The following is a 24,825-nucleotide window of genomic DNA, read 5'->3' on the forward strand; positions in this document are numbered from 1 at the left end:
CGCCTTTCTAGGCCGTTCTGCTCTGGGCATGTTGGCTGCAGTGCTTGGGTGCCACTTGGGAGACAGGACTGTCGGGGCACCATTTCTGATGGCAGAAGGGGGTGGGGAAGAGGGCTGAGCCCACGGGGACGCCACGGCTGGCGCCGCCCCCCTACTTCCCCCCCGAAGGGCCCCGGCCGTGGGGGAGCTCCGAGGTGCCTGGGGTGGGGCTGTTCCCTGTGTGATCGCTGAGAAGGGGCTTGGCTTCCGCCTGAACCTGCAGGGGCCCTCTAACCCCTACGGGGCTCCGCGTGGCCGCGGCTGGCCTCAGGTTCAAAGTGTTGGGACCCTGAGGGACGTGCACTTTGGCGAGGCTCCTGCTGGCCATGGAGGGGACTGGGCCGCGTGTGTCGTGTCCTGGGGGACCCGTGTTGCCATGAGAAAATATAGGTCCAGTGTGGCCAGATCTTTGTTTCTGCGAACAACTGGAAACCTGGGTTTTTCTGTGGATTCAGTGATTTTTGAAATTTTGGTGGCTAATTCTAATTTGATGACTCACCTTGTTGGACAAAGGACACAGCTGTGTGGGCTCTGCACGGCCTGGTGGCAGAGGTTGGGGCCCTGGCAATTGACCTGGCCCCGAGGTCGGGTGTGGGGTGTGGGCCACCCCGTCACAGGGAGAGTAGGGCAGCCCAGCCTGATGGGTGGGGCTGGAGTGAGTCTTTGGGGGTGTCGTGGGGCTCTGGGGGAGGCCCCATGCTGCCCCAGGGAGCCCTGGGACGGAGACCAGAGCCTGGGCACAGTGCTCTACTGGGACCTCTCCTCCGGCCCTGCAGCCCACCTCCCCTTCTGCAGCCTGGGCCGTGGGGAGGGGACAGGCACCTTCTGAGCAGGAGCCCCTTACTCGGCGCCTGGTCCCAGTTAAACCTGTGACAGGCAAGGGCAGTGGTGGTTGTGACTCGCTGCCAGGTTGAAGAGGGAGGGGTGACCGGGTGGTCCATCCAAAAGCCGCCATCGATGGAGTGTGCTGTGCAGGTGCTTTTACTAAGGAGACCCCTCGGGATCCACCCAGTGGGTGGCTAGGGCAGCCCCAGGAGGTGAGCGTGGGCGACCCCTGCTGGGTCCCTGGCCCTCAAAGGGGACCGCACGCCACTCCCAGCGTCCACCTGTGACCCCCAGTCCAGGCTGGCAGTTTCCTGGGGAAGATTGCCCGTCTGCTGCTGTGCGCGGGCCTTCCCCACGTGCGCGTGTGCACGCACCTCTTCTGAGCACGGAGGTGCTCCACGCGTGAACGTCTGGTCGCTCCCAGCAAGGTCTGCTCCTTCACGTGGGAGACACTCTGGGGAGGACAGGCCCCTGGACCGGCCGCTCCCCGCACGAGGACGTCGTCGGCAGCTAAGGCGCCGACCCTGAGGATGCGTCCCGACTGAAGCAGATCACCCGCGCCCCGTGAAGCCTCTGTCCCGGCAGACATGGAACGTGACTCAGTCTCCCAGTATGTTAGGAGAGGCAAGCGTGTGTCTGGTGTGCACAGACGTCTGGCTGGCCCGCCTCCCCCCAGCCAGGGGCTGCATTGACCGCAAGACGCCCCTAGCAGCTCGTCAGAGCGGGGGTGGTGGTGGTGTCTAAGGAAGATGGTGTCCGTGTCCAGACACCTGCCCTTGCCTGGGGGGCTTGGCAAGAAACCTATCCCAGGGGTGGGACTGGGGAGCTTGAGACTGAGGGGTGCACCGCCCGAACCCCTGGAGGGGTCCCAGGGGGCCTTGTCAAAAGGCAGGTCCTGACCCTGCAGGCGAAGCTTGGAGCAGCACTCTTTGATAGGACTGTAATAGGACCCACATTACAAGTATGAAGAGAAGAGACAAAATTAACCCTAATACATTTTAAATCCATGTGCCGTCAGCTCTGTGTATCCGCGGACGCAGGGGGCTGACTGGACTACATCATTTTATATGAGGGACCTGAGCAACCGTGATTTCGGTGTCTGCAGGGGGCTCCTGGAACCAGTCCCCCACGGACACCGAGGGACGGCTGTCTTCTAAGTATCGTTTCAATATGTAGTCGGTATGAAAATTATCAATGGGATATTCCAATGTATTTTTGTACCAAGTCTCGGAAAGGCAGCGTGTATCTTACTCTGCCCTTACGCAGCCCTTCTCGGTTGAGACTGGCCTCAGACTGGCCCGGTGTGCCTCAGAGCCGGCAGGGTGGGGAGGCGACCTTCCCAAGTTCACTTTCCCCCACACTTGCTCCTCTTGTTGCTTTCCTCATTCTCTCGCTCAGCCAGCCTTGGTCTGACCCCTCAGCACCGGGCCGCAAAGCCGAGCGCGTGTCACCCTAGAACCACCCCTTGAGCACCAGGCCTGTGTATCCAGGGCCGAGACCCTGCAATCAGATGCCACAGCCCCCGCCCTGAGCGAGGACAAGCCAGAACACAGCTCTGAAGCCTCCCCGCACTTCACTGGGGAGCCTTGCGTTGCCCCGGTGATTGGGCCAGAAGTGGGGAGCCGTCCCCCCCTGCTCGCTCCCCTGCCCAGGCCAGTCCTTTGCTGCTGCCTCCTCACTGTCCTTCTGAGCAGGCTTTCATTAGCAAACTCAAATGGAAACAAAAATTCACCCTATAGAACGCGTGGGGTGCGGCTGAAGCAGTGTTCAGAGTGAGAACTCCAGCTTCAGTGCTCGTGTTAGAGAAGAAGCCGGGTTCAAGGTCAGTGACCTGAAGAAGCTAGAAAGGGAAGAGGAAAGCACCCTAAAGAAGAAAGGGGCGGATACAAATGAGAGCGTAATTAGTGAACCGGAAAGCAAACAATAGAGAAAGCCAAAAATTGTTTCTTGGAAAACGTCAACAAAATTGAGTACTCCCTAGTTAGACTGATCAAGCAAAAAAGAACACAGATTACCGATGTTAGGAACGGAAAAGGTAACACCACTGCAGGTGCTACAGACGTGGAAAGGATGGCACAGAAACAATTTTTTCCAGTAACTGAACAACTTAGGTGAAATGAACAAATTTTTTGAAAAATACCACTTGCCCAAACCAACATAAGACGAGATAGGTGATCTGAATAGTCCTGTACCTGTTAAAGAAATGGACTCTGTCACCGGATGCCGAGCCTAGCCATCACGGCCCGCCCACCATCTCACCAGCAAAGAGAAGCTGGCCTCGTAGTCGGCCCAGGTACTGTGTGTTCATCGACCACGCCCGTGAGGCAGCGTGTCGCTAGTGCCATTTTCAGATGAGGGCACTGAAGCAAAAAACGAGCAACAACAGCAATAACACGAGGAAGCACCTCTGCAACTTGCCCTGGACAAGCGGGAAAAGTGGCCGAGCCAGAATTCAACCCAGGTGGCTCGGCTCCAGAGTCTCTGCCCTTGACCCTGACCTTTCCGTGGAAGACAGCAGCAGCTGGCCGGCCCCCGTCTCCCTGCCTGTCTGCGGGCAGTGAGGTTCCTCTCAGGAGCTCATTTGAGCATGCCCTTCCCTTGCTGAAAGCATTCTGGAAGGTCCCCTCCACCCCGGGGAAGTCCTGGCTCCTGGATATGGCCTGAGCTCCCCCTCTTCCCCCCGCAGCCTGCCTCCCAGCTCTCAAGCTCTCACTCACCCTGTGGCTCGGGTCCTGGTCCCGCACCGCACCGCACCGCCCACCCCTCTGCACACGCCCTCCCTCCCCTGTGCCTGTGCCCCTCTCCCGCTTTTTTTTTTTTTTTTTTTTTTTTTTTGAATTTTTATTTTGACTGTGCTGGGGCTTTGTTGCAGCAGGCGGGCTTCTCTAGTTGCGGTGCGCGGGCTTAGTTGCCCTGCGGCTTGTGGGATCTTAGTTCCCTGAACAGGAATCCAGCCCGCGTCCCCTTCGCTGGAAGGCGGATTCTTAACCGCTGGACCACCAGGGAAGTCCCCCGTGCCCCTCTCTTCAGCTCACCCTTCTGCGGTGTGGTGATGACCCGTTTCTCACCTGTACCGCTCCACCAGGCCTGGGAACCCCGAGCCGGGCAGAGGCCTGGGCCGAGGGGGCGAGACCGAGAGTCACAGAGTTCTGGGCGCACTGCGTGTCGGCCCGTCCGCGCTCCTCACCGTTGCACGTGTCGGCGGGGCCCGGATTTGTTTGCCAGTTTGTTTAGGGGTTTTCTGATCACTTACAAGACAGTTTGCAGAGCGGGCCGGGCAGAGTCCTTCCAGGAGATTCGCACTTGGCCCCTGGCAGATGAGCATCGTGGTGAGGGATGAGCCCTGACACCCGCTAGCGTGTGGCCTCAGGCAGGCGGCTGCCCCTCGGTGCCTCCGTTTTCTCATCTGTGCAGTGGGGTAATGACACCCCTCCCTAAGGGTTTTCGGTGAGTCAGTTTAAAGTCAGAACCATTCTGGGTCCTGGCGAGCTGCTGTAAATGCCTGGCTCCTTTCATGCGGATGGTTTCTCCCACCTCCACCTGTTCTGAGGCCTGGGCTGCAGCTTGTGGGGAGGGGCTGCCGCGGGGGGCTTTCCTGGGTTGCTCTTCATCCTCTCCCCCGCCCCCCCAGCTCTGCGCCAGCCTGGCTAGGACCACGCACGCGGAGGTGCGGTTCCGGGGTCAGGGGCCCGGGCTCTGCAGTGGCCCCAGACAAGGACTCCTCCTTTCAGATGGCCTGGTTCCTCATGTGTAAAGTGGGGCTGTCAGTACTGCATGCGCCTCAGGTTGCTGAGATGAAAAGCGGAGTTGGCGCGCACGGTCCGTGCTAGATATGCTTGTTTGCTGCTCTTCTTGTGGTTACTGCTTTATCGTTATTCCCTGTAGAAGGGTTCCTCCCGCCTCCTGGGTAAGGCCTGGCCGGGCGAGGCTCAGCTTTGGCCTCCTTGGCAGGCTCACCTGGCCCCACCCTGCGAGGGGAATCCGGCGGCCTGGCCGGGCCTAAGGGCGGAGTGCATGCCCTTTCCGTGGCTTTGGCGCCGGTGCCCGGGGCCTGCAGCCTAGGAGGCAGCAGGCTGGGTGCCGGGGCGGCCTGCGACACGGACCCCCACCCCACGCAGGACCCTCACGCGGACGGAGCATGGGGTACTTGCCGAGGGGCGCCGTTGGGAGGAGGGCGGAGGGCAGTGGACGCGCGGGGCGCAGCCGGCCACCAGCCCGCGTCCCCGGCCCGCCGTGCTGTCACAGCCCATTCGACGTGTACTTCTTTGGGCTCTGTTGTCAGTCCCCGTCTGGGCCCGGGAATGCCTCGGGGACCGCGACACCCGTTGGAGTTCCAGGCGGGCGTGACAGGAGTGGGGAGATTTGGGGGTGACAGCAGGCCTGCCTGGAAACGGAAGGGGGCTGCTTTAGACCGGGGGATCGGGGCGGCCTCACCCAGGAGGTGACCCGAGCCGAGGCCCGTTACAAGGAGCCAGCTGGCCAGAACCCTGGGATGGGGGCGGCACAGGGCCCGGGCGGGCGTGAATGCCACTCGCCCACGGACGGGGGCCACTGGGGGCTTTTAAGCTGCGCAGTGACGTGAGCCGAGTTACGTTTTTCAAAATTCACGCTGGAGGAGGTCTGGGCAGCTGCGGGGAGGTGCTTGTGGCTTGACTCAGCGGACAGACGGGGACAGCAGTGGAGCCGGCTGGGTGGCTCAGCTGAAGAGTGGAGGTGAGGTGGAGCCCAGAGGACCCTCTGCTCTGGTGGCACCCACACCCAGAGCCCACCGGCACGACGGGGGGCGGGACACGGCACACCACCCCTGTCCCCCAGCAAGAGGGACCACGCTCAGGCACAGGCAGGGTGTCGCGGACACTCACATGCATGCACTTGTGCAGAGCTCCCAGAGCCTGCTGGCTCCCCGGGCTGTAGCCTCAACTCAGCCAGCATCCCGTATACAACCTGTTGTACGTCCCCATCCCCCGCCTGTCCATCCATCCATCCGTCACCCGTCTGTCCATCTGTCCACCCGGCCGAGTCCCAGGGGAAGGGTGTGGAGCAGCGGAGGGGTGGCCAGCCTCAGAGGGCAGCAGCTCGCTCCCTGACCCTGTGCCGGGCCCCGTGCCGGGTAATGGGGGCTTAGGACAGCCCCTGCCTGTTGGGCACTAGCGGTCCAGAGACCCTGCTTCACTCTCAGAGGGACACCTGGTGACGCGGGAGTGGAGGGAGCGTCGGGAAGCATTCCTGGGAGAAGCAGGGCCCACGGCCAGAGCCGGGGCTCCTTAGGGCTGACTCCATGGTTCCGCCCGGAGAACCGCCCCCCTCCCTCCCCCTTCCCCAGGCCACCCGGCAGCTGCAGTAGCACGCTTCACCAGCAGGCGCTGCTGTCGGTCGCGGATGCCAGCCTGCAATGCTGCACTTGGGGTGACCGTCCTCACGCGGAGCTGGGGGGGTTCCGCTGTGCGCATGCGCAGGCCGCCTTGTCGGGTGGGCCGGGGGCCCCGGCCTTCCTCGCCCACCCCAGCGTCTGACCCGCCCACCAGCCCCCTTGTGAGTGTGTTCGCACGGTCTGTGAGAAGGGCCCCTCCCTGGGCCAGCCTTGCTCTATGGCCCTGCCCGCAGCCCGGGCTCCCCAGAGTGGGAGGTAGAGCACAGACGTGGAGCTCGGAGGGCGGGGCCGGGGGGCGGGGGGCTGAACAGAGTAAAGTATGTGATGTCCTCACTGCTGTCACGTGCCAGGCGGGGTGGGGTGCAGGTTCAGTGGGGTCAGGCGGCCCCCTGAGCGACAGGGAACGGGGTACAGAGCAAGTAGTCAGGCGGCAAGGGGCTTCCTGGGCAGAGCTTTGGGTTTACAGCCCTGGGGCACTGATGCAGCAGTGGTGACAGAGGGGCTGGGGGGCGGGGCACCGTGGGGAAGGGGGCCCCACATCCCCGGCACAGTCCGGGCCTCGGACCCTGCTGCTGCAGTCCAGGCTTCCGGTGGACCGGACAGGCTGTCACCCTCCACTTAGCTGTGCCGGGCACCTGCTCCGAGGGGTCATGGAAGGCTTCGGAGCCCACAGAGCGCACTGGACGCTGGAGGTCGGCTGGGACGAGCAGGGGCCGCGAGTGGGGCAAGAAGGCAGACGGGCCTCGTGGGTGAACGCAGCTCGGCCGCCCAGTCCCGCGGGGGCCGCTCAGGGCCGTGGCCTTGCCCTATGGCTGCCCACTCGCCCTTGGGGGGCCCAGGAAGGACTCTGAGACCCAGACCCACGGTGTCCAATCCCCGAGGAGGCCCAGGACCGCTTGGTTTGCACGGGGCGTGGTCCCTGAGAGGAAGTTGGGGTGCTGGGAGGAGTGGGCGGTGAAGGAGGAGGGGCCTCCGCCGCAGGCCTGGGTTGCCGCGTGGACCCGGCACGGAGAGGCTGGGTGTGTGCACGTGCGTGTTTGTGCGTGTTTGCTGAGCGGACACGGGATGGGGTGCCTGGGCTGTCAGGAGCCTGCGCTCGGTTTCTGCAGGGGCATCGTGGAGTTGGCCACGGGGGCACCGTTCCTGACTCCCTTCTCGCTGGGATGTGTCTGACCCTTGGCCCGCCCCCCAGAGCCTGTCCGCTGACTGGTTGGAAGGAGACTCTGGGTGGCCTCAGGGTTCCCCAGGGTCTGCGCTAGGCCATCCTCCACCCCTTCCCCTCCCAGGCCTGCGGGTGTAGAGGCCGCATGGGTCTCTCCTCATCCTGGAGGCCAGTGCAGAGCAGCCGTGGGTCAGAGGGCACCTCCCACGCCCGTGCCTCGCCCAGAGCCCCTGAGAACGTGTGTGTGCTGGTGTGCGCTCCTGAGAGCTCCAGGGGCTGATGCTCGTGTGCGGGCAGAACCGTCTGGCTCTGGGGTGTGAGCCCCTACAGGGGCCGTCGCGTGTGGCTGGCCGGGTTGTGCACTGCACAGCTCCAGGGCCGCCACCCCACTGTCGCCAGAGGTGGCGTGTGCATCTGCGTGCGCGCAGCAGTTGGGCGTGCGGAGGGAGGGCGCCTCTGCTCCGTCCGCACGGCAGGGCTCTGGGGGTCGCGGGGGCCCTGTGTGCGCCCTGCTTCAGCCAAGGGTCTCGGCAGGGTGGTGTGCGTGCACGGCACCGGGCAGGTGTCAGAAGCAGGCGGGCGATGGTCAGGATGCGGTCAGGAGAGGCCGGGTCGAGTACGTGCAGGGCCGCGCAGGGGCTCTCAGTCGCCCCCGTACCTGTGCGCTCTGGTAGGCGCCGGTCTGTGAAGGGCCTGGAGTCCCGGTGAGCCTGGTCACTGCTGGAGAGAGGGGTGCCGGGCGCCCCCAGCCAGCCCCAGGGCACCCCAGGCCCAGGGCATTTCCCCTCCCCACCAGGGGGGAGGCCACCTGGTGTGCAGCTTGAGGGGCAGCCTGCGGACACCGCTGGGTCCCACCTCTTGAGCCGCTTCTCAGCTGCGGCCCCTGGACTAGCCGCCCATCCCTCACACTCTGGGGGTCTGATCACCAAGTGGAACCACATGCTGCCTCTCGGCGGCCAAGTGCGCTTGGCGGCCGGCCCGGGAGACAGACGCTTCCTCCTGGGATGTGCCACAGAACCCAGGGCGGCGGGGGGAGCCCTGCTGGCCCGAAAGCCCCGGACCCCAGGAGCTCCTGGGGTGCCTCAGTCTGAGGGTGGCGTCCCTAACCCTGCTGGCCCGAGGGAAGTGTCCTCTCCCCACCCTTCCGAGGGCCGTGACCTGACCCTGCCAGCTGGAGAGCAACGCCCTGCTTCCACATATCCGCCCGTCTAAAGGGGAGTCCCGGCCCCGCCAGCCTGAGGATGTGTTCCGGTGGTGTGCCACCTTGCACGAGCCGATTGTTCCGTGTTCGGGAATCTCGCACACCTCGCGGAAAGCGCCGGTGCTCCCCGTTCGGGCCCTCCTCTCCCCCAGGGAGCCTCACTGCTCCAGCAGTGCTGTCCCCCCGCCCCTCCCGATAGCCTCGTGACCCACCGCCTCACCTTTCAGAAGTGTCACCTTCTCAGTGAGGCCCTCCCTGGGACCCTTCTCTGCTCTTCTCTGCTGTTGTCCTTCCAAAGCACCTGTGGCCGTCTGCCGACCGCGTGCTGGCCTCTGTGTGGGCTTCAGGAGGGCGGGGGGGGTTTGTGTCTGTCTGTGTTCATTGCCCAGAATAGAGCCAGCTCATAGGCGCTCAGTAGGCCTTGGGTGGGTGGATGGATGGGTGGGTGGACGACGGGTGGGTGAATGGATAGATGGATAGACGGGTGGATGGATGGTGGATGGACGGATGGACGAGTGGGTGGGTGGATGCGTGGGCAGAGGATAGGGCACGGGCCCAGGGGTGGGCACAGGCCCAGGGGCTCCCAGCTCCCCTCCCAGGACAATCAGTGCCTGCCCAGGGAATCTGATCTTATCTCTGCAGCTGCAGCTAGAAATGGAGGCCTGGCACCCCTGGCCTTCTGGCATAGCTGGCTAGCAGCAGCTCTGAGCCGCTAGGACGCAGACGGGGCTACAGGACAGCCAGACCCCAGCTTGGGCTGTTCGGGGTCCTGGCCTAGGAAGAGAAGGTAACCAGCCATCTCAGTCCAGGGTTGGGGTGGCTCCCAGGGCACAGGACTCAGTTGTACAGGATTTTCTGGGAAATGGGGCTTTCAGAGCTAAAACCGACTGCCTGAGGAAGGATGACAGACCCCAGCCTGCCCCCCTCGGCAGGGCACCACCGAGGAGTCAGGCTAAGGCATCCCCTCTGAGGCCCAGCTTAGAGAGGAGACAACTTGTGTGAATGTATGAAGTGGAATGTGGCGTCCTCCGTCCTCACGTCTCAGCTGCGTGTGGGTTGTTCTTCAGCCTCTGCTTCCCCTCCCGCGTCGCTGGGTGTCCTCGTGCAGCGAGCGGCCTGCACAGCTCTGCGCGGCAGCCCCGCGCCAGGCCTTCCCTGTCCCCGCGGCGTCTCTGGGTCCAGCCTTCTTCTTCTTGGGCAGGGACTCTGCTCCGAGCCCGACCCCAAATACTGTCCCCCAGCAGTGAGTGTGGGGTCATGGGGGTGATTACTAATGATCGGAGCCACGGCAGAACCCCCCAGAGGGCCTGACGGCACAGCAGGTCTGGGGTGGGGCCTGAAAGTGCGCACTTGCGGTGCTAACAAGCTCCTGGGCCCTCTGCTGCCGGTCCGGGGAAAACCACTGGACGAGGGCATCTGTTTGCGTGCAGAGGCTCCCTGCCAGCAAGGCAGTGGGGAAGGTCTCCCAGGCTCCCACATTCCCTCCTTTTGGGGAGACCTGTCACGGGGTCCGGAGGCAAGAAAGGCCCATCCCTGCGGGGCAGTTAGAGCCCACTAGGGGCAACGGGGACACCTGGTGGCTCCTCGGTGCCGGAGGAGGGTTCTGGCCCAGAAACAGAACCTCTTACTCCCGTAGTGCCTGTGAAGGGCTCTGTCGGCACTCCCGTTTCACAGGCGAGGAAACAAGCTCCAGCACGGTCAGAAGAGGCGGCGCTGGCCCAGGGGCTGTGCGTTCACCGCTTGGCCGAGCACGATGGAGCTAGTGAGGCTGGGGTGCCACGGGCTCACGAGGGGGGTGCTCCTGCCTGGGCTAGGGCTGGAACCCCACCCTGGGCCTGCCATGGGGAGCGAGGGCGGTATTGAGGCGTGGGCTACCCCCGGGTGTGGCTGTTCCAGCTTCCCAGGAGGGGTTGCCCTCCCCTGGGTCCTTGCACCCAGGGCCCGGGCTGTGGATGGACAGTGGTTCTGTGTTTTGTCCTTACCCTCTGCTGGCCACACAATGTAGGGGCCCGTGGCTTTGGGGAGTGGTACCCCATCTCAGGGCTTAGGTTGGCCCCGGGGAGCAGGGGCTCTGAGGGGCTGCCTCGAGAGAGGCTGCTGGCTGAGCCCACCCTGGGGTCTGCAGGAAGAAGGGCTCGGGCCATAAGGGGCTTTCCTGGGGACTCGAGAATATTCCAGAGCATAGCTGGTGCACCTTGCTGCCCCGTCCTGACCTTCTGCCCCGGCTGGGGTCTCTGGGGCCGAAGGATGCTTGTGACAAAGTGTCTGGGTGTGGAGGACTGGGCCTGCCTGACCCTGGCCGTGGCGCAGGTTCTGAGCACTCCTGAGCTCCGCGAGCTTGCTCACTGGGCTGGGAGGCCTGCGGGTGGAGAGGAGGGCAGGAGGTTCGCACGCCCTGCACGCCCCCCAAGCTGCCCCACAGGGACAGTGGCAGCCCCTGGAGCAGGGGTCATCGGGTGCCAGGCAGCGCGCAGGCCGAAAACCACGGCCTCGGTCGGCTGCTAGGAGGCGTCAGACGCGCAGACGAAGGTTGGGGCTGTGGGTGCGTGTCCCGACGAAGCTGTGGGAGCGTTCCAACACAGGGAGGCTGCAGACACCGGGAGGTGGTGGGATGGCCGAGCGCAGCGGGTCCCGCCGGGAGGGCACCAGGAGCTGGCAAGGCGTGGGTGGAGGCTGGCCTGGTTCAGGGGTGGTGACTTCCTGGGCCTGGGAGGCTGGAGGTCTGGGGCTGTGACGTGCACCCCTGCCCCACAGTTTTGTGAGGTTTGAAACTATTTCCAAGTAAAAAGACAGATGCAAGCAGGATTCTGGGTCCACTTTCCACCCTGTCACTTAACCTCTCTAGGCCTTGGTTTCCTCCTCTGTAAAGTGGGCACAAAGCATCTAACAGGGCTTTTGCGGGAGGAGCAAAGAGCTGAGGGCCCGCCAGGTCTACAGAAATTCTGTCAGATGTGTGACACAGCAGCGCCTGCCCTAGTCAGTACTACTTGCTTCGTTCCGCAGGTGACAGAACCGAGGCACAGAGAGGTTGAGGAATGGCCCTGGGACACAGAGCGGGGGGTGGCTCTGCAGCCCTCGCAGCCCTGACCGCCCACCTTGGGTTGTGGTGAGGACTGAAGGGGCCGGGAGTGACGTGCGTGCCGGGAGTGGGGGTGAGGTGCCGCTGGCCTGTCTTGACGCCCCGTGACCGGCCCTGGTGGAGCGGGAAAGGGCAGGGCGGCCCATTGGCCCGCTCGCCCTCCAGGACTCTTTGCAGCCGTCCCCGGGGCCAGCGGGAGGAAAGGACAGACAGAGCTGGCAGCGGTCCACGCTGCTGGGTGCTCGCCCTTTGCTCTCGGAGGCGTTCCTTTCCCATGCTGGCTAGGAGTGGGCGGTAGTGGGTTGTACATGCTGGGCTCTGCCCCTGCCGCCCCCTCCCCAGGTTTCGGCCCAGAGGGACCGGGTCGCGGAGGGGGGAGGAGCCCGAGCCTGGCTGTGCCCCGGCCCCACCCTGCAGGGTGTTTGCTGAGCCCGTCTCTCCCCGTTCCCCAGATGAAGGTCACGGTGTCCAGAGGGGGCGACCACAACAGTGACGGCGACAGCGTCCGAGAAGCCACCAGCTCCCGGAGGAGCAGTTCTCGGGACCAGCTCAGTGACGTGAGTAGCCCAGCCGCTCGCCGGAGCCTTTCTGCGCCCCTGGGGTGACCGCCCGACGAGCCCCCATCCTTCAGACACTGCAGGCCGTTTGCTCAGGGGCCCAGAGTCTCAGTTGAGGGTTTTGTGCTCACAGGTAGCATCTGCCTTCATTACAACATGATTTTTCACTAATCAGGGCTCCCCGTTAGGAGGGATTTAGACGAGGAGCAACCAGGCGGCGCCGGCAGGGGCCCGTGGAGGCGACCGTGCTGGGGTGCGGGTCCTGTGTCCCGCTGGGGGCAGGCTCGGGGTCGGTGCCAGGCTGGCAGCCGGCAGGGATGGGGACGGAGATGACTCCCACAGACGTGTTTATTAAGAAGGTCGGGGGGGCGCGTCTCTGGCCCCGGTGAGCGGGTCCGGAACTGCAGGGAACAAGCTGGAAGCACTCCCCCTGCCCAGGCGGACCGGCCTGTCAGCCCAGGCTGGCACGGCATATGGGTGTCCAGCAGTCCAGCTCTCTGCCTGGATGCCGGGGCAGCCACTGGGGGCCACACGGAGGGGAGGGGGCCCCGCCGAGGCACAAGCTGGCCTGGGTCTGGGGACATCCTTCGAGGTCCTGCCTAAAAGACAGGTCCCTGAGCTCAGGTCCCGGGGTGGGTGTTCTTGGGGCCCAGTGAGGGGAGCAGGCAACACACAGGAGCTCCTTCTGGGATTTGGCCCACTGTAGGGGTGCTGGGTAGCCCTCTAGGGCCCCTGGTCTCCCTGGACCATGCAGAAGGGGGTGGGCGGGTGATGTAAGGGCTAGGAGTGGGGACAGGGGGGCCCCAGGGGGAGGGGGGACTCAGGCAGAGGGGTCCCCAGGAGGAGGCATTGCTCCTGGAAGAGGCCTTTGTCTTCTTGACCCCCAGCTGCAGAAGTGGCCGCAGAGCAGAGATGGGTTTTCTGCAGGGCTAAATGGAACGAGTCGTCTCTCATTATCATTTAAATGGGGGCTGGGGGAGGGCGGGCAAGGCAGGCCGGGAGGAGGGCCTAATTGCCCGGCTCCAATCTTGTTGCCACAAGATGGGAAAATAGGCTGGTAATTGTCTGGGGCCGCGGGGGCTGCCCTAGTTCGAACTCCTCTAATTGCCAGCCGGGGTAAATGAACTGAGACCGATTCTGAGCACAACGCCAGCGGCGTGAGGGCGCAAGCTTGGGGGCAATTATGGCACCCTAGCCACCCCCGTCAGCAGGCCCTGGGACTGGGCCACCCCTGGTGGTGAGGGACCCGCACTGCAGTGAGCTCGGCCTGGCAGACCCCCAGGGGGCTGGCCCACACCGGCCAGGGTGGCCTGGCCTCAGCGGGCAGAGCAGAGCGGCCCAAGCTGCAGTGGTCACCCCTCCCAGAAGAATCTTGGCATCTGGACCTCGGTGCGGTCTGGACCCTGCTCTGTGGGTCCCACCCACACACCTCAGACAAGCCCACCCTCGCTGACTGCGCCAATGTCCCCCGCACACACACCTGCCCAGTCACCATGTCCTGTCCACCTGCACCTCAGGGCTCAGCCCTGGCGACCACCACCAGCCCTGGGGAGCTGGTGAAATGCGCTTGACCGGTCTCTCCCATCGGATCTGAAATGCCCTTCTGAACCAGAGGGAGCTCCATCAAGCACTGTTGGGGTCACCCTCACAGGATCTCGGGGGTGGCTGCCAGCCTCCAGGCCACAGCTGACCCCCCACATCTTGACATCTGAGGCCCCAATTGACCAGCTCCTCCTCCAGGAAGGCTTCCCGAGGTTTCCCGCTGGACCCTGTGACCCGGGAGGCTGGTGGCTGGTGAGGGAAAGGTCGACCTGAGCACAGAGAGGGGGTCGACCCCTGGGCCAGAACCCCGTGTGCAAAGGTGGGGTTGGGTCCTCTGGGAGGGGCTGAGATCTGGCCAAGGGCTGAGCGCTTCCCCGAGGAACGTGGGGAGGCCCCACTGGGCCGGACCGCGTCTCCGGGTCTGGGGGTGGAAGGCTCCTGGTGCGGGTCTTTAAGCCAGGCCCCAGGCCGATCTGGGCTCCACGATGCTCGGCGTGGCCCCAGGCCAGAGTTCCAGCAAAGACCCCGAGGGGGCTGCCGGGCTCTGCCGGCTCCGGTCCTCGGAGGGGAGGGTGGCCGTCAGGGGCTGCCACCGGTTCCTGACTGTCCTTCTTCCTTCCCCGCAGAGCTCGGCGCAGGCGGTCTCAGGCAGAGGTTACTCCGTAAGTCTCCCGCCCTGCTTCTGCTGTCTGCTCCCCGCACCCCGGCCCTCGGGAGCCCCGACTGTGCCAGGCGCTGCCCCCAGGCTGGAGGGGGGGTTGGTGCAGGTTGGAGATGGGGCCAGGGCGGGCAGAGGTTTCGAGGGAGTGTCCCTCCTGGGGTCCTGCCCTGCAGCCCTGGCCTCCGAGGAGCGTGGGTGGGCCGGACACTCTTCCTCTGGGTCCTGTGGGGCAGCGCTTGGTGCCAGGGGTCCCACCCGTGGAGCAGCTGCCCCCCCAGCGCCCTGACACCATCTCCCGGACCATGCTCGGCCGGGCCGGAGAGTCTGGACCGGGGTGTGAGCCCCCAGCCCCTTAGCTGTCGCCTGGGGCCCAGGGGCAGGAGGGGGGTGGGCTGCCGCCGCCTGGTACTCCGGCCAAGGGGGGGCCCCGTCCCTGTCCCCCAGCCCCCTCCTCACGACTTTATTTCATTTCCTCTTAAGTATCAGGAGAACTGTTAATGACACCATAAAACCCAGAGCTCCATAAAAGCCATTTCTGCAGATTTACAGCCCTTTCGGCTCATTGGAGGGCAGGGTCCTGGGCTCCGCCCGCCTCATCCCCTCAGCCCCTGATTTACTGCGAGTTCCAGAGTTCCAGGGTTTGACAGGCAGCCTCTCTAAATCACAGGGGTTTTTATAGGGTGTGTAATTAACCCGTTAATTCCCCGGGTGGCAGGGCCAGCCGTGGATCCCCGGCCGACCTCTCCCCCGGCTCCCCGACCCCCAGGGTCCGCCGGCCCAGGCAGCTCTGCCTTCTGCCTCTAACCCCAGGCCAGGCCGTAGCGTCTTCGAGCCTTTGACCCGGGGGGCGGGACGCTTGTAGGCGGTGGTCCCGGGGGCCGCCGAGGGGTCTCTTCCTGGGGGGGCCTTGGCGCTCTCACCTGCGGTCACGGTCATGGTCGGTGGCCCGTGCCGCCCCTCCTTCCCGTGGGCCTGGGCGGTCCTGACGCACCAGCGTCCCCCGGAGCTGACTGTGTTGGCAGTGACATTCAGGCCAGGAGCCGGGCCAGGACCAGGGCTGTGGGAGATGGTGGGTAGCGTGGTGCAGGTCGGCACGGGGGCGAGCTGGCACGGTAGTGGGGACGGCGGGGGCCAGAGCGCCCACTGGCCAGAACGCCCACCCAGAGGGTCCAGGAGCCCCGAGAGGCTGGCCCAGGGACGCCCTGTGTGGAGCCTCCCGCTGGGTCTGAGAGGCCCAGGGCAGCTGGGGTCTCCCCGCCCCAAGTCTCCTTGCCAGAGCTGCTGGGCGGCCCTTCTGCTTCCAAATCACCGTTTGTCGTCGTGTTTTCTCCCCAGAACGCTGCTTTGAACGTTTCCTGGGGAAGAACCTGTAATTAACATGCCGGCTGCTCGCAGCTTAGCGCCCGAGCGCCGCTGCACGGGAGTGACAGATGGCGGCGGCCGGGGGCCCAGCCTGCTGCTCCGCCGTGGGGCTCCTGAACCACGTCTGTGGACGCCTGCGTGCGTGCACCAGGCCCTGGCGTGCGCAGATGTGTCCGCGGGCCCCCGACGTGTGCCGGCCAGCACCGCAGGGCGCGCGTGGTCAACCCGGCCCTGGTGGCCCTCTTGCCCAGTTGGCGTGGTAGCAGGTGGGGCTGCCCCTGGGGCTGGAGGAATGGAAACGGGCCCAGAGGACCCTTGCCCAGCAGGCCGCGGCTCGGGGCTGGGGGCGGGCAGGTGGCCCTGCCAGAAGCCAGGGGGCTGGGGTTTGGAGGCCAGCTGGGCCGAGCTCAGGGCAGCTGCAGTCCTGCCTCTAGATCCAGATTTCACTGTGGAGGCCTCAGACACACCTGAGGGTGCCGCTCAGGCTGGGGGCCGTGTCTGTGTGCGGCTCTCAGCGAAAGGGGAGTGTGTGTTGCGTACCCCTGTGTGTTGACGTCCGTCGGTCACACGCACGTGCCTTGAGGCGGTGTCTCCGTGTGGCCGTGCGGCTGCACGCCTACGCGCGGAAGCATTACGTGTTTCTCTCCGGCCATGTGTGTGTGCGTCTGGGTCTTGTCCTCTCGAATGTCCGTCTGGCGGTGCCCGGATGTGTCTGTGTATGTAGCAGGTGGGTGTGTGCCACACGTGTGTATCTGCATGTCAGTGTCCACGTGGGAGCCTGTGTCTGGACGTGGCACGGGTGCTTCTGCACGTGTACAGCCGTGATTCTGCATACACGTGTGTGTGTGTGTCTGGCCACGTGGCATTGCGCGTGGGTATGTACCTTGGCCTGTGTGTTCCTTGCCGTCTGTGCGTGTCTGCAGATGGGGCCTCAGGCCCAGCAGGGGTCACGCTTGTCCTTGACTCTCCCTGACAGCGTCCCCCTCCCCCCACACTAGGTGACGGGGCGGGGAGCGGGGGGCATTTGTCATCTGACCTGGTTTATAGACCATACTTAAAAAGTTTAATTTGCCGAGATTTATCCCCAGCAAATCCCCAGTTCTCGTTCATTCTCAGCAGCGTCTGTCCCCAAAGCTCCGCGCAGCCTCCCCTGCCCGCCGTCAGAGGTTCGTTAGGGCCGTGAAATTACTTAGAAAGTAATTTTCCTAATTTGGCTGCTTGCAACCAAGGACACGAGGATTCGCCTCCCGCCGAAGCAGGGGACTTGGGGCTCTCCTCTAGCAAAGAGAAATTAGTATCTAGACTCCTGCCGAGGAGGGAGGCCGGCCCCGCCCCCACCCCGAGCGTGCTGCCCGGGGGGCAGGAGCGGAGGACGCCGAGCAGCAGTGACACCGCAGTGACCCTCCGAGGTGGACGTTGTTATCCTGGCGATGACGGCCCACCCTGCAGACGGGGGCACTGAGGCACGGGGGCAGAGAACCCGCTGCAGCGCCCACTGTCAGGAAGGGCCTCTGCTAAGGGACCCCCGGCACTGGCCACACCCCGGCGTCCCTGCCGGACCCTCCCACCCAGCCCTGCGCCCCCCACCCCCGGCCCCTGGTTGTCACCGAGGGGAGAAAGCCTGCCCGCCACCTCGCCCGCCTGAGCCCAGGGCACAGCACCCAGCTGGCTGCCTTTGGCATCTCTCCCGCACCCCCCCCCGCACCCCCCCCCACCCCCCCGGGCTTGGGCGCATTTGTTTCTTCTCTCCTCCCCTCAGCACACCTGGGCTGAGCATCACGGAGGAAGGAAAGGAATCCAACAGCCAACGCCCCTGCCCCGGGGATAAGTAGCGTCCCCGTGGAGGTGTGGCATGGTGGTGGCGGCGGGAAGGCCTCCCCACCTCGCCCTGACACCCACCGGAGCGGCCCCGACACACACGCACACACAGGGAGTGGCCCTCGCGAAGGCCCCGGGCCAGGGGGCCCACATCTGTCGTGTGCCGGGAACAGCGCGGGGGCGGCCAGTGAGCCTCTAACTCTGGTTCCCAGTAGAGCGGCGGAGGGCTGGGAGGAAGGGGCACCTGCCTGCACCCCGGCCTCCAGGACGCCCGGGCTCACCTGGGTCGGGCGGGGCGCCACCTGCCAAACCTGCCGGGGTGGCCCCCGTACACACACGTAAGCACACGGCATCGTTAGCTGATGGGCGTGACTGCCTCGAGGGGGTTTCTGGAAATGAACTCTGAGCTGCTGTTGGCCGGGCTTTAGAGAGCCTGCCATTCGCACGTCACCTGCACTGCGGCACCAGCCCCGGGTCTCAGGGACCCCACACCTCGTGTTCCTGGTGCAAGTGGGTGGATAAGGCATGTCAAGGCCCAGCTGGCGCCCTGCCCCAGGGCCACAGGGGGGCTGCTGCGGCCTGTGGCGCGCCCCCGGCTGGTCCCTTCCCCTCGGAGCCTGGGCAGTAGGGCAGAGTTAAAACTAGCAGCTGGTGTGGCCCAGACAGAGCCGACACGAGGGCTGGCAGGGCCCAGGCTGGCGCTGTGCCCAGCCAGCTGTTGCCGAGGACGTCTGTCTGGAGGGGCGGGGAGGGGGGGCGCCGGGGCTCATTGTCGAGGAAGCACCTCGACATCTGGGGTTCACGGGAGGCTCCTTTCCTCCCCCGTCTGGGGCCTGGTGCCAGCTCGTCGTTGGTGGCCTCAATTCCTCTGACCTGCGCCTCCCCCGGCGGGCTGGTGGCTGGTTACCGGGGTCCGGGGGGCTGGGAGGAAGCAGTAGCGGCGGTGTGGCCTCAGCTCCGGGTGGCACGGCGTGGCCTCCTGAGACTGGTGTCGTAAGCACCGCTCAGGCTCGTGGGGAGGGGCTGTGGACGCCTCCCCTCTCTGGCCGGGGTGTCAGCACCTCACGAGAGGGGTGCCGGCCCCTGGGCAGCCTGGGGAAGCACAGGCCGCTCGCTACGCGGAGCCCCCGCCCCCGCTGACGAGGCCCCTCACACTCGGGGGCGCAGCGGCTCCTGCTGGGGCGTCAGCCGCGCACGCGCGTGTGACAGCTAGCAGCAGCCCCGCCCACAGCCCTGGGGGGTGCGGCAGTGGGCGGGGCCAGCCGAGCTCTAGCCGCGTCGGCAGGGCCGCGTCCCGTGACCCGCATGTGCCGCGCCCGCGCCCGCCGCCCTGTGGCCCCTGCCAGCCCTCCTCCCGGACGCGCTTGCCGGGGCTCCCGGCTCCCCACTCGGGTTTCCGCCCCGTCACCCTCTCTGGCAGGAGCGAGCGGCACAGCCCTGCCTTCCGGGAGCCCCGTCTGGAGCTCGGGAGGGCAGAGCGGGTGGCCCCCGCGGGCGGCGTACCTGGTTGGGCCCCTGCAGGCCGCTTGGCAGCTTCGCCTGTAAGCCAGGGGCGATCGTGGCTGAAGATGAGGCGCAGCACGTGGTGGGGGACTCGGCCCTCGTGAGCCTTCAGGGCCGGGAGGGCTGGTGGACGCAGCGCCTCGGCCCCTGCAGCGCCCCTGCACGCTCCAGTGGCCCGGGTCTCCTCTAACCCGCCCCACTGCCCCACTCGCAGCCCTGCAGCAGGCTCCGTCTTTACGAGGCGGGTTTACGACCCCCGTCACCCTGCTCCTCGGGCCACTTCCGAGCAGCCGTAATTTGTACAAAAGCAATAAAAGCCCGTCAGGCTCTCCCTGGAGCCGGGAACTGCATCCTCCTCCCACATCTGAGCACAGGACAGTCCTCAGCTGGCCGCTGGGAAGGGGTCGCCGGGGACGGAGGGTGTGCGGTGGGCAGTGTCCTCACCTGTGTTGCAACCCCAGCCCGTGCCCAGCCAGCCTTCGGCCGGGAGGTACCGCCTGCCCGTACATCCGTCCGTCTGTTCGTCCATTCTTCCGTCGTCTGTCCTTCACTTGTCCCACCTCTCAGGGTCCTGGGGTGCAGCTGTGCCCCACGTTTGGCCGGGTGGAGGACACGGAAGTCCTTCCCTGTGGGTTGACAGAGAGCCTGTGTCCCGCTGCCTGTGTCATCTCCTGGCCTGGCTCGGGGCACGGGCGTCAGCTCCATTTCCTTGGCCAGTTGTGAGGGATTCTGAACGCGGCACGTGGGTACATGCGCGGTTGCTATTCCCAGGGAAGCAGACTGTGATGTGTTCGCCTTTGGGAGGAGGGCCGGGAGGGGGGAGGGCCAGGAGGGGAGAGTGCCCTGGAGAGCCGGGCCGTTCTTCGTCGCTGACCTGGGTCGGTGGATGTGGCACCAGGAAGGGCCTCTGCTCAGCTTCCAGTGAGTGGGCACTGGGTGGGGGGCCTCTCTAGGCAGGGGGGCAGCAGGTGACCTGCGCGGTGCTGTAGGCGTAGGTGGTGCAGGCGGAGGGGTGCTGGCATGGGGGGTGGGTGCTAGCTTTAGAGGGGTGCTGGTGTAGACAGGGGAGCGGTCAAGGACTCGGGATCTTACCGACACGAGCGGCCCCGAGTGGAGCCGCGCGCATCTGACAGGTCCGCCTGCCGGGGCTTCCCACGGGCACACTCCGGGCCCCTCTGTCTGTGGCCATCCTCTGCAGGCAGCCGGGTCCTTGGCCCCTGACTCTGCTGTCCCGCACAGAGGTCAGCCTGCCAGGGCGGGGTGTGCAGCAGGCAGGCCAGGGCAGCACGCCCTCCCTCTGAGGGCTCCAGCGTCTGGGCCCCTCCGGGGTCCTGGGGACCCGCCCTTCTGGCCCCTAGCTCTGCTCTGTCAGGAGCACGCTGGAGCTGCCTCCGGGAAGGTCATGTGTGGCCCCCAGGTGTCAAGCAGGGGAGGGGCAGGGGTGGCAGAGCCAGAGGCCACTAGCCCCAGCCTGCCTGGAGGCTGCACTGCCGGTCCGACGTCCTGCGAAGCCTTAGGGGGTGAGCGGCCCGCTGTGCAGGGCCTAGCAGGGTCTCAGGTCGGGAGAGGAGTGAAGCCGCCGGGCTGGGTGCCACCCAGTGCCCCAGTCTTCTCATCTGTAAGACAGTGGAGCCCCGGGACCCGCCCTACTGGGCTGCGGGGAGAATCCGCCAGCCTGCCAGACCCCCGCTGTTACCCTCTGCGCTGTGCTGCGGGCCGCTGTCACACTCCACGTGTCTGCCTGGGGCCTCACTGAGGCCTGTGGCCTCTGCGCCGCCCGCCCTTGGGGCCGTGCTCCACTGGGGGCACAGCAGAGTGAGTCTTGGGGTCCCTGCCCTGGTGGGGCGATGGTGGGAGAAAGCAGATACATCAGCGGCGGGTGCTTCCAGAGCGTGCGGGCTGCTGCGGAGGGCATCTGGGGGCAACTGTGCCAGCGGTCAGGGGCAGCGTCCCAGGAAGAGCCAGCAGGGAGGTCCGGCCAAGGGCAAATGCTAGCTGGGGTGCAGGTGTGCCAGGGGCCCGAAAGGAGGAAGGGAGGGGCCCGCCAGCCCATGGCTTCAGCAAGGCTCATCCCAGCTGCCCCAACACATCAGGCGTTGGCACTCCTCTGGGTGGGTGGCTCCACGGGAGCCCTGGGGATTGGTCAGCGAGGAGGACGGGAAGCCGGGAGGCCCTCTGCTCGCCGGGGGCCTGAAGCTTCAGGCTGGGCTGTCTGGCCTCGGGGTTGACGTGGGTGTGTCACCCGTGTATATCTTGTGCTGTCATCTGAGCAAGGGTCGGATTTAGTGGCAAGAGAGCATTCATTGGTGAGAAAACCTCAAGTCTCCATGGCGTTTTGCAGCCATCTTTAAAAGGCTCCGCCCCACCCCCCATTATTTTATTTCAAAGCGGCAGCAGACACATGAAGAGGCATCAGCCCACTGCAGAGGTAGGAGCTGAGACGCACGCACCAGCCCGCCCAGCGTTATGGAGCCGCTGGCGGGAGAACACCCGCAGCCGGCACTTGTGGGGGCAGGCCTTCAGTGGGCCTTGGATCTGGGCCCCCCGTGGGCACTTTGCAGGCACTTCCACGAGAAGCTACCCCGGACACCCTACCGCGGCCCTGCCCTGCAGGCGCCTCCGTCCCGATGCCGAGCCCCTGGCCCCCGTACGGGGTCCCTCCCCTCCCCTGCTCTCCATATGGAAGGCTCTGGGACGTTCTAGAAACCACTGGCCCCCAGAGCTGCATGTGTTCTAGCTGTCTTGTCGTATCCCACTGCTTTGTGCACTCAGCTCTGGGCGTTCTGCCCCCGTAGCTGGGCGGCAGGCCTCAAGGTGGCCTCACTCACACCCCTGGCTCCTCGGTGGGCACGGACCCGCCCTCTCCGTGGCAGCTCGAGGCCCTCCACGGGGGTCTCCCTGTGGGCTAGTGGGGCGGCTCGGGGCTCTCAGGAGGCAAGGCAGCCCTGGGGCTGGCCTGGTGGCACGTGTGCCGCTTTCCGTTGTTCGGCTCAGCCACACCAGCCCAGGTCCGAGGGGAGGGGATGGGCCTCGGCCCTCAACGGGAGGGCGACCGAGAGAACACGCCCGCTGCGGTGTGGCCCTGCCACCTCAGGACCCCCCTCGCCAGGCCAGCGAGCCTCCTCTCACTCGTGTGCTTGTCATCGGTTGCCAAGTAACCAGTTGCCCTGACTTAGTTGCTTAGGGCAGCAGCGTTCACCATGACCGTTTCTGAGGGCGGGCATTCAGGGGCGCTAGGCTGCGGACCTCTCCAGAGCGCAGGCTGCGGGGGGCGGGGGGGAGGCCGAGCTCTGGACAGCGTGGTCGCTCTGCAGTGGGCTCCGGGAGGGCTCGTGGGGGCCACCACAACCCCCTCCCCTGGTTCCTCCCCCGCCCCGCCAGGCAGGCGGCAGTTTCTGCCCCTGGCCCCACCCCTCCCGCCCCTCTCGGCCTGCTCCCACCCGGGGGGCGGCTGCAGAGGCAGAGATGCTGCGGGCGCCCCCCGCTCCTGGCCCAGCCTGGGGTGCGGGCAGACCCTGAGCGATTCAGGCCCCTGGAGGCCCCGCCCCCCTCGCACCTTCAGGCGGCACGAGCCAAGGACTCTCGTCCAGTCAGGTCCTGTCCCTAGAGGCTGGACGCCCACGCTCTAGGGAACCCCTCAAGGCCACGGCCACGTGTGCCAGGAGCCGCGGCTGGAGGGACGGTCATTCTGGGGAGAGGGTGGGTGACGGGCCGGCCACTGGGAGTGAAATTCAATTACGTGGAACAGGCGGGGCTGCCGGGACCCAGAAGGTTAGGAATGAATGTTAACACCGTTCTGGTTAAGACTTTTTGTGTTGATAAATAATTCATAAGGCAGTTAGCGCTTTGAGTCTGACAACAGGAGAATATATTAATACGTTCGACTCTAAAAAGGTCAGCGGTGGGCGGCAGCGCCAGGGGCCATCTTTTATTCATTCCTGACATGGGATCGTTCATTATTCTAGCCCAGCAAGGGCTGCGGGGAGAGCCGTGGTGAGGAAAGGGAGAGCGGGCTAGGTGTGAGCCACCACCCTAGGTGTGGAGGAAGGAGTGGGCCCAGAGGCCCCAGCAAGGCCCCTGAGACGGGAGCCAAAAGCCGCGGCGAGGCCCCCCCTCTTCCCCTGCAGCTCAGGAGGGGCTGGGGGCGGGCGGGAAGTGGGTCCTAAAGCGGCGACTGCTGGCCGTCCCCAAGTATCTGTGGCGCCCTCGCTGTGGGCCAGGTACCACTCCAGGTCCCGAGGTCAGAGGACTGAAGAGAACCCAGAAATGCCCACTCTCGTGGAGGCCATGGAGGGAGGAGCAGATGGGCGAGAGGGGAAGCAAGTCAGAGGCGTGTCGTGTCAGCAGAAGTGCTCGGGGCGGATGAAGCAGGAAGGGGAGAGGATGTGGAGGGCGACCTGAGGCTCGGGTCCAAGGGTGCCATCCGAGGAGAGGCTCAGAGGAGGGGCCCGGCCTCTCCGGGTACCTGCGGCGTGGGCGTTCCTAAGGGGACAGAGCGCATGGGACCCTAGCCATCACGTGAGCGTTTGTGTGCCAGCGTGTGTGTGCTTGGGCATGTGTGCAAGTACGTGTACAGGTGTGTGCGTGTACATGACAACGTGCGTCCGCGTGCGTGCGTGCAGGTGTAATTACGGTCACAGTGTGGCCGGCCAGTGGCAGGGGGCTGTCAGGTGAGCTGGCGGCCCGTGAGGCCGGTGGAGGTTCGGGGCCGTCACGTTCGCCCCGGGAATGAGACGGATGTCACTCTTGGCACTGAGCAGCTACGCGGCTGCTGCTCTGTTGCCGGGAGCTGCTGGTGGGGACAGACGAGGCACAGAGCAGGGGACCGGGGCTGCAGGGACACACACGTTTGGCCCATCTGGGGGCAGCAGATTTGCAAATCGGCTGGCGGAGCCTGCGTGGAGGGCTCAGGGAGGGCTCCCCGGAAGGACGGGGCTGCCCTCTGCGCCCACCGTCACAGCATCCTGCGTCGCCCCTCACGGTGGGACCGCATAACCCCAGCACAGAACCAGAGAGCAGAGAGTTCGGCCCTCGGTGAAACTGATGGGCAGAGAAGTTGCTGAGGGAAGACGACTCGTTCGCGATGTGAGCGCCTGGCCCGGGTCCCGGCGTGGGTGCGCGAGCGGAGGCCACGGGGCGCTCGCGGTGCATCCTCGTCGCCCTTGGAAAAGTTACCCGCAAGGAGATGCCCCAGTTCTCCTTGGTATCTGTGGGAACTGCGCCGGGAGGAAATGAAGAGGAACTGCGTGTTTTTCATAACAGGGTCAAGGCTCTGGTGGTACTGAGCAGGTTGTCGGCTTCGTGAACTCTGTCTGGCAGAACATTCCAGAATTATGTGAGGTGCCAGGCAGTGCCGTGGGGACGGCCCCCAGCACAGGCAGAACCCCACTCTGGGTGACACCCAAAGCGCCCTCTGGATGCCGAGCCTCGGGACCCCGTGAGGGGAGGAGGAGGGTGGGACCGGTCGGTTGTCGGGGCCTAAGTCACGCGTCTGCTGACTCATTCGTTCCCTGCCTGTGCTCTCCGGGCTCTGTGTGTACCCCCCGAGTCGTTCATCCAGTCACTCATTCCCTGCCCGCGCTGGACTGCAGGAATGAGATCTTCGTACCTTTTTTTTTTTTGGCCTTGCCGCGTGGCATGTGGCATCTTATTTCCCCGACCAGGGATGGAACCCGCACCCCCTGCATTGGGAGCACGGTGTCGTA

The 24,825-nt window shown here is 65.4% G+C and overlaps 1 protein-coding gene across 9 annotated transcripts in view; it reads left to right on the forward strand.

Moving 5' to 3' along the window:
- The window catches only part of FBRSL1 (fibrosin like 1), an 84,710-nt gene that overhangs the window by 19,869 nt on the left and 40,016 nt on the right, over positions 1 to 24,825 (forward strand). For all 9 annotated transcript variants that reach the window (XM_059039686.2, XM_067014293.1, XM_067014289.1 and 6 more), the window contains exons 3-4: positions 12,130 to 12,234; positions 14,403 to 14,438. In XM_059039686.2, the coding sequence (XP_058895669.1) occupies positions 12,130 to 12,234; positions 14,403 to 14,438 (141 nt within the window). The remainder of the gene's footprint in view (positions 1 to 12,129; positions 12,235 to 14,402; positions 14,439 to 24,825) is intronic.

Source organism: Kogia breviceps, chromosome 15 (genome assembly GCF_026419965.1).
Source record: "Kogia breviceps isolate mKogBre1 chromosome 15, mKogBre1 haplotype 1, whole genome shotgun sequence".
NCBI lineage: Eukaryota > Metazoa > Chordata > Mammalia > Artiodactyla > Physeteridae > Kogia > Kogia breviceps.